The sequence below is a fragment of the Schistocerca piceifrons genome, chromosome 3, assembly GCF_021461385.2.
Source record: "Schistocerca piceifrons isolate TAMUIC-IGC-003096 chromosome 3, iqSchPice1.1, whole genome shotgun sequence".
Taxonomy (NCBI): domain Eukaryota; kingdom Metazoa; phylum Arthropoda; class Insecta; order Orthoptera; family Acrididae; genus Schistocerca; species Schistocerca piceifrons.
The window spans coordinates 904,969,674-904,989,459 of record NC_060140.1 but is presented as its reverse complement, the minus strand read 5'-3'; the positions used below and the strand labels follow the sequence as shown (position 1 = coordinate 904,989,459).

General features: G+C 36.7%; 1 protein-coding gene across 1 annotated transcript in view; it reads right to left on the bottom strand.

Annotated features, from left to right (window-relative positions):
- Positions 1-19,786, bottom strand: part of LOC124787964 (zinc finger protein 672-like) — a 158,722-nt gene that overhangs the window by 11,588 nt on the left and 127,348 nt on the right. Inside the window, exon 4 of the mRNA XM_047254971.1 lies at positions 15,236-15,421. Coding sequence (XP_047110927.1) covers positions 15,236-15,421 — 186 coding nt within the window. The remainder of the gene's footprint in view (positions 1-15,235; positions 15,422-19,786) is intronic.

Here is a 19,786-nt window from a genome sequence, read left to right as displayed (position 1 = left end):
AAGACTTCTGGTCAGGTGACTACAGGGTTATAAACACAAAACCAAATAGGGGTAATGCAGGAGTAGGTTTAATAATGAATAGGAAAATAGGAATGCGGGTAAGCTACTACAAACAGCATAGTGAACGCATTATTGTGGCCAAGATAGATACGAAGCCCACACCTACTATAGTAGTTCAAGTTTATATGCCAACTAGCTCTGCAGATGACGAAGAAATTGAAGACATGTATGATGAAATAAAAGAAATTATTCAGATAGTGAAGGGCGACGAAAATTTAATAGTCATGGGTGACTGGAATTCGAGTGTAGGAAAAGGGAGAGAAGGAAACGTAGTAGGTGAATATGGATTGGGGCTAAGAAATGAAAGAGGAAGCCGCCTGGTAGAATTTTGCACAGAGCACAACTTAATCATAGCTAACACTTGGTTTAAGAATCATGAAAGAAGGTTGTATACATGGAAGAACCCTGGAGATACTAAAAGGTATCAGATAGATTATATAATGGTAAGACAGAGATTTAGGAACTAGGTTTTAAATTTATGAACTGTAGATTAAAACTGAAGAAAGTACAAAAAGGTGGGAATTTAAGGAGATGGGACCTGGATAAACTGACTAAACCAGAGGTTGTACAGAGTTTCAGGGAGAGCATAAGGGAACAATTGACAGGAATTGGGGAAATAAATACAGTAGAAGAAGAATGGGTAGCTTTGAGGGATGAAATAGTGAAGGCAGCAGAGGATGAAGTAGGTAAAAAGACGAGAGCTAGTAGAAATCCTTGGGCAACAGAAGAAATATTGAATTTAATTGATGAAAGAAGAAAATATAAAAATGCAGTAAATTAAGCAGGCACAAAGGCTAAGCAGGGATGGCTAGATGACAAATGTAAGGATGTAGAGGCTTATCTCACTAGGGGTAAGATAGATACTGCATTCAGGAAAATTAAAGAGACCTTTGGAGATAAGAGAACCACTTGTATGAACATCAAGAGCTCAGATGGAAACCCAGTTCTAAGCAAAGAAGGGAAAGCAGAAAGGTGGAAGGAGTATATAGAGGGTCTATACAAGGGCGATGTACTTGAGGACAATATTATGGAAATGGAAGAGGATGTAGATGAAGATGAAATGGGAGATACGATACTGCATGAAGAGTCTGACAGAGCACTGAAAGACCGGAGTTGAAACAAGGCCCCCCGGAGTAGACAACATTCCATTGGAACTACTGACAGCCTTGGGAGAGCCAGTCCTGACAAAACTACCATCTGGTGAGCAAGATGTATGAAACAGGCGAAATACCTCAGACTTCAAGAAGAATATAATAATTCCAATCCCAAAGAAAGCAGGTGTTGACAGATGTGAAAATTACCCTACAATCAGTTTAATAAGCCACAGCTGCAAAACACTAACATGAATTCTTTACAGACGAATAGAAAAACTAGTAGAAGCCGACCTCGGGGAAGATCAGTTTGGATTCCGTAGAAATACTGGAACACGTGAGGCAATAGTGACCTTACGACTTACCTTAGAAGAAAGATTAGGGAAAGGCAAACCTACTTTTCTAGCATTTGTAGACTTAGACAAAGATTTTGACAATGTTGACTGGAATACTCTCTTTCAAATTCTAAAGGTGGCAGGGGTAAAATACAGGGAGCGAAAGGCTATTTACAATTTGTACAGAAACCAGATGGCAGTTATAAGAGTCAGGGGCATGAAAGGGAAGCAGTGGTTGGGAAGGGAGTAAGACAGGGTTGTAGCCTCTACCCGATGTTATTCAATCTGTATATTGAGCAAGCAGTAAAGGAAACAAAAGAAAAATTCGGAGTAGGTATTAAAATTCATGGAGAAGAAATAAAAACTTTGAGGTTCGCCGATGACATTGTAATTCTGTCAGAGACAGCAAAGGACTTGGAAGAGCAGTTGAATGGAATGGACAGGTTCTTGAAAGGAGGATATAAGATGAACATCAACAAAAGCAGAACGAAGATAATGGAATGTAGTCGAATTAAGTCGGGTGATGCTGAGGGAATTAGATTAGGAAATGAGACACTTAAAGTAGTAAAGGAGTTTTGCTATTTGGGGAGCAAAATAACTGATGATGGTCGAAGTAGAGAGGATATAAAATGTAGACTGGCAATGGCAAGGAAAGCGTTTCTGAAGAAGAGAAATTTGCTAACATCGAGTATAGATTTAATTGTCAGGAAGTCGTTTCTGAAAGTATTTGTATGGAGTGTAGCCATGTATGGAAGTGAAACATGGACGATAACCAGTTTGGACAAGAAGAGAATAGAAGCTTTCGAAATGTGGTGCTACAGAAGAATGCTGAAGATAAGGTGGGTAGATCACGTAACTAATGAGGAGGTATTGAATAGGATTGGGGAGAAGAGAAGTTTGTGGCACAACTTGACTAGAAGAAGGGATCGGTTGGTAGGACATGTTTTGAGGCATCAAGGGATCACAAATTTAGCATTGGAGGGCAGCGTGGAGGGTAAAAATCGTAGAGGGAGACCAAGAGATGAATACACGAAGCAGATTCAGAAGGATGTAGGTTGCAGTAGGTACTGGGAGATGACGAAGCTTGCACAGGATAGGGTAGCATGGAGAGCTGCATCAAACCAGTCTCAGGACTGAAGACCACAACAACAACAACAACATAGAACATTGACAATCTTGGAGACTTTAAACGTGTTTTGCCAACATATTGAGGATAGATTGATGTCATCACCAACTATAATGGTATGAGTCCCACATCTATTCAAAATAAGACTCAAATTTTCCTTGAACTCTTCAAAAACATAAATTGGGTGCCAACACTCTGTCCACACGTACACTGGATCACTATTTGCAGCTGCACTTTTCCCGTGTCACGAATCGGAAGGCCGTGGCTCGTTTGTACGGCAGGGGGTACTGGATGTTGCCGTGCTCTATGATTCGTCTATGATGACGTTACAGCCTTTACCCTTGGCACCTGCACTCTTCTAGCGAGTCAGCGTATATATTGGCAAGCCATTGCAGCAAGACATCAGTAAGAACCTGAAGATGACGAGCAGCTGTCTCATCGAAATATTGTGCAGCTTCCACAACATTATCCGACGCGACACCCATGAACCATTGAAGCTGTTTCTTATGAGTCTGAATATCAGTAAAAGGAAAAAATACTTTACTCATTCCAGTTGGCAAGTGTGGTATTATCCAGAGATTGCAGTGCCACACCAAAGTCAGAAACACACATTGATACCACAAACATTAGTGAGGTCTCACTTAATCTGCAACTATGTGTGGAAGGTGCTGCTGAAGACCACGCCTCACCTCTAAACCCAGCATTGCCATCACACTGAGGTCAATATAGTGCTGAGCAAGCAAGATCTCAGCTCACTTCAAGACCTCAGCTACAGCAGTCAACATCGTAATGTAGGACAGTGACAGTTAATTTTTAAATAAACTTGTACTGTTGAATATGTTGAACACTGTATCGGAGGAGAGCAGTTTGTTGATCTATGCATCAAGTGATGCTTTCATAGTCAATGGCGGTAGTAAATTATCCAGCAATCCTGTGGAAAAGAAATACGTCAAGGTTAAGTAAATCTTTTTTAATTTATCTAATAAACTGAACTAATGTTTCACATGTTTTAATTTGGTGAGCCTTCACCCAGAGCAATCAAAGAAACCACAGTTGTGGCTAGACGAAGCTAGTTTTGCCTGGTCCTAACACCAAATACGAACTCTATCCATACATACTAATAGCAACTATCTACTTCAGGGCCAGCCATGGTGTGACAAACTTCAGGTGTGCAGTGTGTGCGGGCCACATGCACAACAAGTGCTGCCCTGTCACTCGGCTTTGCTTGGTCCCTCCAGGAAGTATCCAGAACAACGTGAAATTTCAATTAGCATTGTGGTGCGGCATTTTTCAGTTAGCACAACTCTCCGAGAATGGTAGAATCGTTGTGTCAGCACTGTGTACCCCTCACTATTTGTTCCTGGTATGAAGGAGATTCACAGGTCCAGTGGCTGTTCACACAAAAAGAGAGAGACTAGAGATCTACTATCACAATCCTTTAAACTGAATGGAAATGGCAGAAGATAGGAACAAGAATTCTCAATCCATATACTGCATATGTGCTATGAAACAATATTACAATACTATGCATGAAGAATTTAAAGAGTTATTTGATGATGAAAGAGCTAAAAATTACAAAGGCATGGATCTTGTGAAGAAATTGGCGGTATGAACAGCAAAATTTTTGAAGTTGCAAGAATTATTCCACTGTCAGTTGCAACAGTTTTCAGTAGAACTGAACAAGGAATATGGAGACTTCAATATATTCCTGGAAAGTCACGGGACAAGCCTGGAATGATTTTTCGATTTAAAACTTGGTTCTGTTGAATTTATGAATGGAAAAGGAGTGCAGGAATGAATATTACAACACCCAGAATGGATTGCAGACATTGCTTTTTAAGTAGACGTGACTGTGCACTGCCCACAGTAAAACACTGCAAGGTAAATTTCTGATTTGATGGGGATGCATTTAAAACAAAAATCGCATCATAGAAGAGACACATTCTGACAAAGTGAGTCTAGTTCTCTAAGCTCACTGTCGTTAAGAAAAACGCAAGGTTTGATGAATTAATTGTTGTCTTCAAAGTACATCTGTTTTCGAGCTGTTTTTGAGACCATTTGCCATTTCAGTTGAAAGTGCCCTTGTTCATAGCAGATGTAACTGATTGACCTGAAAGGTAATTCCAGTTTTAATGACAAATCTTTTTACATTAAAACTATCCAGGATGTCTACATTGCTTTCCTCAGTAGAGTTTGCACGTCTCTATAATGAGGTTGCAAAAGTGTTACAATATTCTGATCTATACATTTGTGTGCAAGGTCTTTTTCAATTGTGAAACTAAATAAATCATGATTATGTGTCAACTTGAGTGTGAAACTCTGTCAAATTGTCTGCTTCTGTCCCTAAGCCCACAGTTTGTACCAGATTAAAAATTATATTAAATAATTAAATAGTAATGAAAATTTGTTTTGTTTCTGATCTATATTGTTGAGAAATGTGGAACATAAAACCAACTGCCAGTTAAACATGGCATGAACACTGCTCCCCCCCCCCACCCCCCCTCACACTGAAACATTGTGCCATGGCAGGGGGAAAATGGCAGTGAGCGTGAGCACTTTGTCACTTGTGCCCCCCCCCCCCCCCCCCCCCGACATGGCCCACAAGCCGAAATCTTGGCCGCCCCTTATCTACCTCGATTACACTACAAAGTAAACTGCTCCTAACAACACAAACAGGGCAATGTTTGACTTAACCCTTTGAGACTCAATCCCATCATCAGGGAATAATAAATGTTATTTACATGAAGTTTCAATTATTTCATTACATTAATGAATTGCTCAATCAGGGTGGTGTAGTGAAATAATTCAAACTGGATGTAAATACCATACTTTTATTGCCTGACGAAGAGCTAAGCTCAAATACTGGTCATATAAAAACAGCATTCTAAGCACATCTGACTGGGGTCTCTCTGGAAATAGGCTGTGGTGCACGGAATAATTCAGAAAAGATACAACTTGATAAATTCCCAATTTTCACAATAAGGGGAAATGAGAAGTTCTATTGTGACAAAATATATACACCACATGTGAAATAAGCTGATGACATTTTTTATGATGTGTAAGCAACAAATACAAAACCTTCTGCATATGAAACAAGATAATTACCATCACATTTAGAATTAAATTTAAAGGCATAGTTCAACCTTTCACTTCAACAGTCACTGATAACAACAGTACACTGCACTGCAATGTATTGTATTAAGATTTCATCAGAGCCATCCATAAAATAAAATTTCAAATCTGATACTATACACAGGATGTAGGAAGGCAACGGTACATCTCTACCACTACGCCCTTTAGTCCTTAGAAGTTTTAAAGGCTGAGAACCATCACCATTAATGCACAAAATGAATTATAAAATGTTACTTACTAATGTTTTCTATCAGAAGCAAAACCATCACTTTCCCAGTACATATTTCCAAAATCAAAATATGTACTTTCCATTTCCATTTATGAGTGCTCTAAGGGTGGAAACTTCATAAAATACTGCGGTGTATTTAAAAATTGGAGAAAAGATTCTATAATTTCAAATTTTTGTAATTTTGGTATGTACACATATCCTATTAAATGTGAAACAGTTCACAAAGAACACAAACTCCAGGTCGGAATATCAACAATGATTGTTATTCACACAGAATGCTAATTATTAAAATTGTTAAGCGAACTTTTCTTGAAGTTTGTTGGACATTCAACTGCTCTTAGTGTTACATAACATAAGGATCACCTTACAGTTATTCTTTTCCTTTTCTGTCTGCTATAAAATAGTTTCTAGAGTTCCAGCACGAAATTCATTAGCTGCTTATCACTATATTTAATGTTGCTATATGCAGAGTTCCTTGGTTCAGACATAATCATCAAGCTGCAATGAGAAACATCAACATACACTCTGTCAATTATTTCAATGGAACAAAATTAAAGTAAGTGACTTACACTGACCTTCCTTCTTATTTTAACGGAAAACTATAACTGAACAATCCATCTATTTCACTACTTTCATGTGCCACACTTCTATTCCAACTTACTTTCACTTACCAAACACAGACTTAGGTACATAACATGTATAAACTGACCTGCATCTGATTTTTACTTCCCGAAGGTTCCCGTTTCATATTTGTTATATTCAATGAGACCACCAACACAGTTTCAGGCAGTTTGGTGTTTCATGGTACTGTCAAGGGAACTTATTAATTTATTTTTGTAAACAAATGGCCATTGTAATATAATAATGGAATCTGCCTGAGGCTACTCATGATAATATTCGGTGCTGACATTCTGATATTCATACACATATTACTTATTTTACTCAACATTAAATTAGCTAGAGCAGTAAACTTCTGCAACATGCTATGCTCTGTCCAGTGGGTAGAAAATAAAACCATCTGAAAGCATGTCATCTGAATTATTGCAAGTTTAGCATTAGTGAGTTCAAACTGATAAGCTCTGCATATCCAAATCAGTTTCATAACACTTGCCGTGGACTTAACATTTCATGTAAATGTGGTAAACTGCATAAGATACATAGAAATGAAATACATTGCTAATGTGTTCAACAACAACAGATAGTCAACCAGTTAATTTTGAGAAAATTTAACATATAAATTTGAGAATTACCCAGTCTATATGTTTTCCTGACATTTGACTAGCACTGCATAACATGAGTTACAAGGCTGTTTTTTAATGGTTGTTCAAATCAACTTAGTCACTGATTAAGTTGCTTTGTATTTTCTCTGTACATTTTCAAATTCTCCCCTGGATATATTTTTAATCCTGAAATGGAGTTTATTATAAGAACTAGTTATCTGGTATACTTAGGCATAAGTGAAACAGATGCTAACATAAAGCTTAGGGAAAGTGTGGCAGCAAACTTACACCTAAGAAAAGAGGAAATTACACAGAATATTCTGAATGACTATTTTTAACCAGGATTAAAAAATATGATTAGGTGCTATGAAAGTAAGTAAATGAGGTCTCTTGCGATTCAGACAGGTACACAATTTTTCAGAAACATTTTGCAGACTGTATATGTGTGTCTCTCCAGTTTTAGGCGGCATTTGAGAACGGAATTTATTTATTTAGCAGGTTCTGTGAAACCATGCAACCTACCGTTGCTTGGTCATGGAGCGAAGCAGTACACTATTTTCAGAAATTTGATTAGGAAATTTATAAACAAAGACTTAAAGTTTTAATAAAAAAAAAAAAGAAGCAGAGAGTACATGAATAAATAACACATTGCAGGGAAAAGTTCTCAACTACTTCAAGGAATTCCTGTACAGAATACAATGAGTGTGCCACAAGAACTTTGATTTGTATTTATTACACTTCGTTTTCAGTTCTTCTGGAAGCCTACTGATAATGACACCTAATTCTTTTTTATGTCACCAGCCATGTTTAGTGCAGATTCTTGATATAAATTAATAAAAGCAATGTACTTAGAACAGAATCCTGAGGCATCCTCAACCTTTATTGACCCCAGTCATATTCAAACCTCTTCCCCATTTGCTGACACTGAATGGCAGCTTTCTGCTTCCAGCTTTTCAGATATGTAGCACATCACTGTTGAGCTTTTTTCCCATAATCCTATAATATTCCAGCTTATGTAAAATTGTATATGGCCCATACAATCAAATGTTTTTATTAAATCAAAGAGAACACCTACTGTTCTCAACATAACATATCTAGCTCAGCCACTGTCTCACACACAAAAGAATAAACAGCACATTCAGTGGATATTGCCTTCCTAAAGCCAAACTGAGTCTGACACCAAATTATGTGTACTGATAAATGCCGTTTGCTCTCCTAAATATCACTATCCCAAAACTCTTGAAAATATTGGCAGCAAAGAAATTGGCTAGAAAGTGTCTGTATTATCTTTTTCACCCTTTCCATAAAATGGTATCACTAACAAGAATTTCGATTTGCCAGCAGTCTGACCAAACTTTAAAGAGTCAGTCCACAAGTGATTAAGTATGGAACTAATGTATGTTGCATTTTCCTTTGTAATCCTACTTGAAATTTCATCATGCTCATAGGAGTCTTTGCTCTTTAATAATGTAATAATTGATTTCATCTTTACATGTTTCCTGTAGCTGCATGTGATATAGTTGTCTCAGAACATCAACTTTCAAGAGTTTTTCACATTTATCTATGCCGATAAAATTTTGATTTAACTTGCAGACTATCGACAAGAAGCTATTATGAAATATTTTCCACAACTCTGGTGTAGCACTAACAGTTTCATTCTCACAAAAGAGAGGTTAACACACCTTCAACTTTTACTCCTGCAATTGTCTTCTGATTTCAGCTATATCCAGCCTTTGCTTCCACCTTTTACTTCTTACAGTTGGACCAAATACAGACACTATTAAAAAAATGCTCTTTGTTGTCATGTAATTACATATTAACATGTTCTTACTGAGTTATACACCTTATACAAAATGATGATCACAAAGTTATTAACCAAAAAACGCATAAAACCTAGTAAATAAGCTGCTGCTTTTTCATGTTTTGATCAGTTAAATATTAGAGTAATTGAAACAAGAATCATCAATGTTTTTCATTGAATATCAATTACCAGTACTCTTAATGCATGTGAATACGGTTTCAACAAAACCCGACAGCAGTTACAAGTCTCCTGCATGTTTCATTAATTCCTTTCAGCACAACATGACAATGTGTAGATATCTGATTGAGAAACTAAAAGATTTCTCATGTAATGGTTCTACTGCCATTCTTAAACTGTTTGAAGGAAGGAAGATTGGGGTTTAATATACTGTCAACAATATGATCATTAAAGGTGGCATGCTCAGTTCAGACAAGGTGAGGAAAAACTTTACCATATCCTCTTCAAAGATACCATCTACGCATTTTTTAAAAAATTCTTTTAGGGAAATCACAAAAAAAACTAGATGATCAGATGAGGATTTCAACTCTGCTCTTCCTACATGTGAGTTCAGCACCCAAAGCACCATGCCACTTCATCTGATGCACTTAAATGTTTCTGACAAACTCACAGACATTTTCCAGAATTCATTTGCTATGAAAGACCCTTCAAACTATCTGAAGGAATACCAAAATTGAATGCTAAAATGGTTAGTTTTATACACGCAGCGGGCAATTAATCACCGTAAACAGTAATAACTGTAAAGTACCTACGAGTATGCATCTGAAGCAACTTAAAACTGCAACCACCAATAAAAGTTGAAATATAAAAAGCAGATGCTATGCAGAAACACACTGGAAGAATCCTACCAAAATTAATTAATCTATGAAAGAGTTAGTTCACAAAATGCTTATTCAATCATTCCTGAGTATTGCTCAGCTTTTAGGGACCCTTACTACATAGGATTAATTGAGAAGATCCAAAGAACAGCAACACATTTCATCACACACTAATTTAAATAGCACAAAGATTCCCATGCAATTCTGTTGGTGTACTCTATAAAACAAACAAAATGCATTACATAGAGGTTCATTGTTAAAATTACAGGAGTTAACATTCAAGGAAGAGCCAAGCAACATATTATACATACTTCATACAAAATGACGATCACCATCAGTTAAATTCTACACAAATGGAGGCTTGCCAGCAGTCATTCTTCCCACAAAGTTGTTATAAATGGAACAGTAAAGGGAAAAGGGAAAATTAATATTATCACTCTTTATCACACACTGTTACATGGTTCGCACAGAATAGATGTAGATGTAGATGATGTATTTCTTAACTCCCCATTACTTCTCATGAGCTGAACTGCATTCTCAAATTTTATGCAATAACAGGTGTAATATTCCAGTTTTATTTTATATTCATGTTCTTTGTAGATTATTGAATATGTCCAGATTCTATATGTTTAGAAGTAATATTCTACATTTATTATGAAGTTATATATAACATTTTGTGCCAGCCTTAGATTTAAGAAGATATCATATGTTATTGAGATCTTATTAAATCCACGGAGCAAAAACTCTGCATAAAAGTTGCAATTACTTAATTATGCAAATGTTACTATGGTATCAGAAGCAATTAAATTCAGAACAATAAAACATGCCAGTATATTTAAGTTGCTCACTTGGGCGGAGTTAAACATCTTTTTATGTTTGTACCATATTATGTTTTCTAAGTCTTACAAAATGTACCATATTTTGCTGTTTTTGAAATGAATAGTTTTATAATCTGATAAATTACAAAGTTAATTCAAAGTATAATAAAATTTTGAGACAACAAAAAAGATTTTATGTCAGAAAAATTACCAATGTAGTACATATACCTCACCTTTCTTACACTGCTGTGATATGTATTGTAGTCATATCTCTGTTACGGGTACACTGTTTTTATCATAAATGGAAATATAGTTTTAATGTTCACAGAAATAATACAAAAAGCCCTGAAAATATTTAAAAGGATTGTAAAAACATGTACAAATTACAATTCCTCCCTTCACTAAGGATCAAAATTTAGTAATTACTTAGGAGCAGGATGTGCACACTGTATAAAATTGTTAAGTGATGTCTTTGTTGCTTTAATCAGGCTATGTGGCTGATATCAAGTGACTGTGATAGACATAGATTAGTCTGTAATAAGTTCAAGCTGATTAAAGCAAAAATGACATAATACTCAAAATGTTTGGTGGTTTCAGTTACATATGCTTTAGGATATAGCCCAAGGCATGGTTTTATGCCTTACGTTACACCTCCTAATGCTGGAGACAATGTCAGAGGCTATAAAGACTCTGTCAGTTGGATTTTGAACTCAAGCAAGCACTGAATATGTTTTTTACCTTCTGAAAGAAGGCATATCAGGCCAACACAGTCCAATATTCTATTCTTATTGAAAATATGGTGCATTTTTAAGGTTCAGAAACACAATGGATGGTGCCGGTTTCAGATGGTAAACAGCAAGGTTACTAGCAACATAATATAAGGGGGCATATCACCTAGTGTAAATAACAAATCTCTAAACATTTATAAAACAGAAGCATTTACAGTTTTATTGAGAAACAATTACATAAAATTATAAATCTAAAATTTCAATTACTGATTGTTTAGTTTATTTGGTGATGACACCAAAGAATCAAATAATATAAAAACAAAACAGATTATGTGTAACACACATTGTTCCATTTAGCAGACACAGTAAAGCATCGATTTATCCAAACAGCTGGGGATCGATTGGTGTTTGGACAATTGAATTTTTTACAGGTTACCCTCCATTCAGAGGCTGTTGCATACAGTGAGTGTTATTTTTGATTTGTAAATAATAGATTTCAGCTATCAGTCGTCCTTTGGAATTTTTATAGGCAGATCTAGATCTAGATCTGACAACAAAAATTCCAAAGGCAGATCTAGATCTAGATCTGCCAATAAAAATTCCAAAGGATGACTGATAGCTGAAATCTATTATTTACAAATCAATTGAATTTTTGGGTAACTGATAATTTATGAAAACATATCAGTGCTCATGTGAAACACAGGAACACTGAATCAAACATAAAACTGAACATACATATTTTGAATAAATGTGTTTACAAAATGGCTTGGGGCCTAGGAAATTTTATTGATGGTATCACTGTTCTTTTTAATGTCTAATGATGATGTATTTCCAACTCCATATTTCCAACCTAAGGCTGACCCACTAGCAACTTTCTTCAATTGATCTATTATTTTAAGATTATCAGAAACAATAAAAACAATGCATTATGTACAGTCACCATTGCGAACAATGCAAGAGCATGATCTGTCAAAAGCCAAGGACAAAAAATTAAAACAGAACAGAAATTATTATGGCTGGCAGGGAGGGGGAAACAGTTCGAACTAGCCAGCCCTGTGTTAGTGAAACTTCTACATGGCACACATTCAAAAAGAATTTGACAATTGGAATGCTTTCACGAAACTGAAGTTTCTGTTTACTGGTATTCAGGTAATGAATGCTCTCCTCTACATATAATGATTCCAGCATCATAAATATGATTAAATCACAAAACTTTAAATTTGCAAGCCTGGCAGACCAACTCATACCAAATACTTTTATGATAAATTTAGTGTAAAAAATTGTGGGCACAGCATCCATTACATACTTCCAATAAACAGAGTGTCAGGTACAAGCTAAGTACAAAAACCTACTCTTGATGGTGTGATGGGACAGGGATTTGAAACGCCATCTTTCTGATATGAAACTATCATTTAATCAGACATTTACAAATAGAAATATGTTGTTAAAACAAGAGAAATAAAAAAAACTTACTATAAAAGTATGAGGTAAATTTGTCAACTAATCAAGGCGAGAAGTGAGTGACAAAACACAAGAAAAAGGATGGAAGGTTAGAGTTTGACATCTACAAATTTCCTTTCATGTAAAAGTCCAGAGACTGAAGAACTGCTTTATTTAACCTGATGACAGAGGAATACGAGATACAGGTTTCAACACGGGAAATGCAATGAAAGACTGAGAGTCACATGAATAAAATATGACAAAAAGAATGCCACAAATTGTAATGTGTCTGCCGAGTGACAAAGAAAAAGCACAGGGTCCACATTAGGCAATGATGTTGCAGACAGCTTCCAGACAGACATTAAAGGCCCACGTCCAACACACCGAAGATTGTTATTGCCTTGTACATTAGCAATAACATTACAAGGAAGGTGCCAGCCAAAGGGATATTACACAATTAACTACACAACAGGCCACAAAGTTTTAAAGATACTGCTAAACTAAACATTATTCATGAACAGAATGCTTTTAAAAAGGAATATTTTTGGTGAGAGCATGTTTCTTTTAGCATGGGAAAAGAAGGCATCACACAACAGCAACAAGAGTGCTGACAAATAATTTGATTTAAATTCTGGAATAATTTGATTGCTGAAACAATTTGAGCTGGGCAATCAAATGTACGGGACATGCCCAGAGCTTGAGCTGGGCAATCAAATATAAGGGACATGCCCAGAGCAAATTTTGCAGAATGCTACAGGAGTGATCCTCATAGTGTGGGACACTTGGTTGTTGGCCTGATGTAAGGCATTTTGACATCTGCCAATAGATCGTGCATGATTCTGCTTGTAGCCCCAAGCAGTGACCGTCAGTAGGACACAGTGAACCATTCCAGTACAGACTGCAGCCACAGATATGTGACAACCACTACCTGCTAACTAAGTGCTGACTACAAAAGTATGACACTGCATGAGGAAGTCAAAGTTTTAATTATCACTTTGTAAAAATAAAGTTTTAATCATTACTTTAGGAAACAAATATGTAATTGATATGTCTGTCTGCATGGCCAAAATAAGAATAATTATTGTGTAATCTTTATTTTCCTTTTCTGCAAGTACATTTCTGCAGTACCCTTGCCGCACTAGCATACGACACTGCTAGAAGAGTCAAAACAAAATAGCGAAGCCCTTGTAACTTCCAAATTGGCAATAATGAATGAAACATTACAAAAGAGAAATTAGTATGAAGAGAAGAAGACAAAGAGAAGAAGCAGGAAGTGCTGATAGAAGGGGAAGAGGCGCATGAGATCCACACAACAACTTACTCTAGTACAGATACAGAACACAGCTGACATGCACAGTTGCAAGGCATACTTATTATACATAGTCAGCAATACATTTTTCTTCAAAATGGGTTTCACATTTGTCACACAAATTTAAGATTCTAAGCATTGTTTCTCAATAACATTTGTACTTACACAAGCAATTGACTCAGTACATAAATAAAAATTATTTAGGAATAAAGCACTGTGTATGGAGGCAGGCATGATGAGAGAAAGAGAAAAAGAGAGAGAGAGAGAGAGAGAGAGAGAGAGAGAGAGAGAGAGAGAGTGTGTGTGTGTGTGTGTGTGTGTGTGTGTGTGTGTGTGTGTGTGTGGTGCATTCCAAAAGCTAGCCAAGCTCTCTCAACCTTTTTTAACACCCATTGATGACACAGTGCTTCTGCCTTTTGGTGAGTCATCTCCTTTATGCCTAAATAATTTATGAATTTCGACCAGAATTTTCTATACATACACAAATACATAAAAAGTCAGTTTGTTGCAAACAAAGTTTTATGAATTGTATGTCGTCATGATGTTGCTCCATAACTATGATATTGTTTTGCCTCTTACTTTTCTGTCATTGCAAGGTCCTCTTTGTTACTCAGTCTACTGCTTCGAATGCAACACTCCATAGTGTTCTTTTTTGAGTTGTAAATCATGTGTAATACCAACACCTATCACTCCTCTCTAAATATTTGTCTTTCTAGAATTTGTTCTCTAGTGTAAAGGAAGAAATTCTTTTGTTATGCACACTCAAAATAAATAACATGCTATCAAAGCAAAAAGTCATGCAGAATAAAGTCAGAGCCAGCAGATCATCACTCCCTCCCCCGCCCAAACACACAGATAGGAAGGATTGTTTTCAATACAGTAATTAACTGAAGTTGAGAAAACATCATGCTGCTTCTGAGTCACACCATAAATTGCTTTCTGATGATATAGGCAAAAATATAGATCCTTCATGAACTCTAAGCACATGTCTCTGTAGACTGCCTTTTTGCTTTGACTTATATGAACAAAGGGAACATGCATATTGTGGCTCCTTCCCACATTCCCGCTGTTTGTGTTTAGTTAATGAACCTTTCCAGTAATATTTCCTACCACACTGATCACAAGTGAATTTCTGGCTGAAAGGTCTCTCACTTGAGGCTATACACGAGAGCATGTCTGGTGTACTTCCATCATCACAAGCATAAAGTCTTGTCTCTGGCATGTGTAATGATCTGGTCAAATTCCCTACACCACAAGATTTGACGAACTTTCTTCCAACTTCAGGTGAATACATTCCTGCAAAATTAGAGAAAAATGGGGTTACATTACACATCTGCATTATAAAATTCTTGTTGGCCAAACAAATTAATATAAATTTACATTCAATTGCCTTCTAATTAACCATAATGCAAAAAACTATGAATTGCTAAAAATGAGATGATGTAAAGTATGTCATAAAAGTTTTGATGTAAAAAACTACATGGTAAAATGTAACACCAAAAATACTACAGGGTGTCAAACAAAGTATGTGAAATCATTTTTTTAAACTGTAGACCAATGTAATTCAAAGGACAAAATGTTATATGACTGATATTTGGAGAATGATGTGCAAAAAATATTTAAATGTCACACTACTTCAATTTCATTATAAGACTTCACAACATACGCAGCTCTGGGAATATAATTACTTAGGAATCAATGTGTATGGCACATATGTGAATTGGCTTCTACATCCAATTTATTACTTCATCTCTTCCACATGTCCACTTCCTCATCTCATAGATACTGCATGTTGCTCTTTAGGGACCAGCTAAATGACTATCACTTTCAGGATATTAAATATAACACTCTCTAATGTTTTACTCTCCAATACTTTACAGCAGAATTACTAAATTATCAATTCTTGTAGTACAGTTTTGAAAATGATGTTATTGGTGGTGAAATACTTACAGTTTACATAAATGACAAACAAAAACTGGTTCTACTAAGAAAACAGGAGATTAACAGAGGGTAAAAATAAAATACAGTAGCATGAGGGAGACTAAACCAATGATTAAAATTTCTTACAGCACTGTCACATTTTCAGAAAGTACATTATACAAAATCTAGCATTCTTCATGCACACATTTATGATAATCATAAATGAGAATACAAATAAATAATTACTCAAAACTTACAGTAAACGACAACTGAATATCCTTTGACATTATTTCATATCATCTTAGCATTTGCACACATCAATACAAGAATTGTAGTTGATGACAGTGAAAACATAACTTTTCATCAGATCTCTCAAATATAAGGTAAACATATTATTGCAGCGTCATATCATTCAGCATTTCACGAGGAGCATTGGTTGTACTTGATTCTGAGCATCATGGGATCAAACCTTAATAAGCGTGGTGGATAAATAATGAATGCTCTCAGACACCAGACAATATGGGCATTGTTTTTTGCACAGTCCCTATGCCAATTTCGCTAATTCCCTGTTTCTGACTCTTTCAAAAAAAAAAAAGGGAAAATTAAAAACTGCCATGGAAGTAAAAAAGAACAAAGTACACATGATATGCAGCTGACAAATTAATGTCATAACTTACCAGCTACAATTCCTTTGATGAAATTATCACAACAACCTACACATATGACCAAAAGTGGCAAGGTTTTTTTTAAAAAAAATCATTATTTTTAGTTAAATGTATATTTGTAAAACAAAATGAGATAGCAGTTATTGTGAGTTGTTATCTAACCACTTAGATATGGACAGCTTTATTTCTGCTGCATATACTTACAATGTGTGCCTTATTGGTTCTCCTATCAACAGATTTGAAGAAAAACAAGATGGCTGAAAACACATTTATAGCTTCTACAGAAATAGAGTAATATTATTGACACAAAATACTAGCAATGAAAATAAAGCTATAGAAATAATGTTATTCAGCTTTCCTATACTTTCTCAGAAGCTTGCAGAACATTCAAAGAGCAAATTATAATTCATAGTTTTATAACATTATTTTTAAAGTTTTCTTCATCTGAGAAAGTAACATATAACTTCAGGAAAAAACTAATACTAGTTTTTCTAAAACAAAAGTTTACCTTCCTACTTGACAAAAAGAGTCAATATATCACTCTCATCACTCATAAATTAAACGCTTCAGTGTTTAGAAGCAAATCCAAAATGAGTAGAAACATGCAAATAAAAACAATGTTGAAAATCATCATCAGCAACAGCTATGATTGTTGTTCTGTGGTCTTCAGTCAAAAGCCTTGTTTGATGCAGCTCTCCACACTAGTCTCTTCATCTCTGCTCGATGTCTGCAGCCTACGTCAATTACGATATGGATGCAACAAGTTTATTATTATTACCAGTTTCAGTGGTTGCAAATCATCGAGTACATGAAGTTGTTTTGGTCTCAGTATCTGTTTTGATATAGACATGCTGTTCCATTTCATTTTACACAGCTTCATAAACATCTAGAGAGTAGATGTCAACAATATTATGAGAAGGATAATTGCTACTCACGACAAAGATGTCACATTGAGTTGCAGACAGGCACAACAAAAAGACTGTTATGTACTGAGCTTATGGTCAAAGCCTTCCTCAGAAAAGAAAAAAAAAACACAGACACATCTATTCATACAAGCAAGCACATCTCACACATACTCTCTCCAGCTGCTGCAGCCAGAATGCAATGGTGTCATGTCAAGTGGAAGCAGCAATCTGGAGTGGCGCCGTGTAGGGGGAGGGATACCATGGTACAAGTAGGGAAAAGGAGTGAGGGCTGACAGACAGAGCAAGCAAAGACAAGACAGTGGCCAGATAAGGCTGCCTGCCGAAGTGTGGGGGATGGAAAGGGGGAATGGGAGAGCAGCGGAGAGGAGAAAACACCAGTGACGCCGGCAGAGAGTGGAGCACAACGAGGGTGGGGGAGGGGGGGGGGGGCGTAAGGACAGAGGGAGGTGAAAACTGTTGGGTGGAGTGTGAAGGGACAATAGGTTACCTCAGGTTGAAGCTGGGACAATTTCAGTTGCGGAGAGGAGTTCCCGTCCCCTCTGTTCTTTCACCTCCTCCCTATTCACATCCCCCATCCACATTGTGCTCCACTCTTTGCCAATGCCACTGGTCTTTTCCTGTCTCTGCTGCTCTGCTTTTCCATTACTCATCCTCCTCTTCCCTCACACACAGCTTCCAGACACCATGGCAGGCAGCCTTGAGTGGCCACCGTATTGTCTCTGCGTGCTCTGTCTTGCAGACCCGACTCCTTTCCCCCACTTGTACCACGATATCCCTCCCCCTTCCCCACCCACTCCAGATTGCTGCTTCTGCTCGATACAACACCACTGCATTCTGGTCGCAGCAGCCAGAAGGAGTACGTGTGAGGTGTGCTTGCTTGTATGAATTGTGTGTGTTTCTTTCCTGAAGAGGGCTTTGACGAAAAGCGCAGTGTGTAACAGTGTTTTCATTGTACCTGCCTGCGACCCAAATGCATCATCTTTAGAGTGAGTGGCAATCTATTCTTTTCGTGATACTGTTGGTATTATAACCCAAAAATTTCATTGTTAGAGAGTAAGTGTGTTGATGTACTACTATGTTACTAAAAGACTGCACCTCCTAAACAATGTTTAACTTTTACGTACTGAATACTGATGTTATGGTCATCTTTTTGATATTAGGCAGAATGAGATGGAATGTCATTCACATCTCCGGGCAGATACTGTGACTAACAACTTCTTTTGCCTTAGGTTAACTTTTTAACAACTGTATCTGGTAGCAGTAATAAGGCTTTTTATTCAGCTGATGGCAGTACAATAGGAGTTTTAATATGTATCTACAAAGCAGTGGAGCACTAGCTAGTGGAAATATTTTTAAACCATTGTCGCTATTAAAAATAGTTCTATGACTTTTGCAGATCACAAGCTGTGTTTGCCAGCTGATTGATGCTATATGATTAAAGTTCTGAGAATCAAAATAATGAAGGCACTGTACATTCGCTTATCTGTCAGCACCACAACTACAGTTCACACTGGTGGCACCACACTTGCTTCAGTAGGTTATGATTTGCCCACTGTGGACACTCAATTTTTATGTAATTTCAACTCATTTGCAGAAATTCTGTTACTAGCATAGAATTTTCTGTTTGGAAAATACAATCCAATCCATTTTGTAAACAAGCTTTTAATTATTTGGTTACTATTTATACAGTTGTTCATGTGTTATAGAACAGTTACAAGTTTTATGGACAGTTTCACAAACAGAAAATGAAGGGCAAAGGTGAAAGATACACATCATTTTCCATCTCACAAAGAAGGGGGAGGGGGGACAGAGAGCGCAGGGGGGGGGGGGGGGAGAAGAGGATGAGAGGGAGTGGGAGGAGGAGGGGGAGAGGGAGAGGGAGAGGGAGAGGGAGAGGGAGAGGGAGAGGGAGAGGGAGAGGGAGAGGGAGGGGAGGGCGGGAGATTATTTATGAGAGAGAAGAAATACTCAAAAATGAAACACATAAACTGAAATTATGCAAATAACTGGGCAAAAATGAAGCAAAATAACCAGTTAACTTAAGAAGTAAAAATCTTATATACTGCACCAAAACTCGAACAACTAAAGGGAAAAATGTTTGCCCTCCTTCTTCGTGTGCATAAAAGATATGGAAGCCAGACATAGCCATA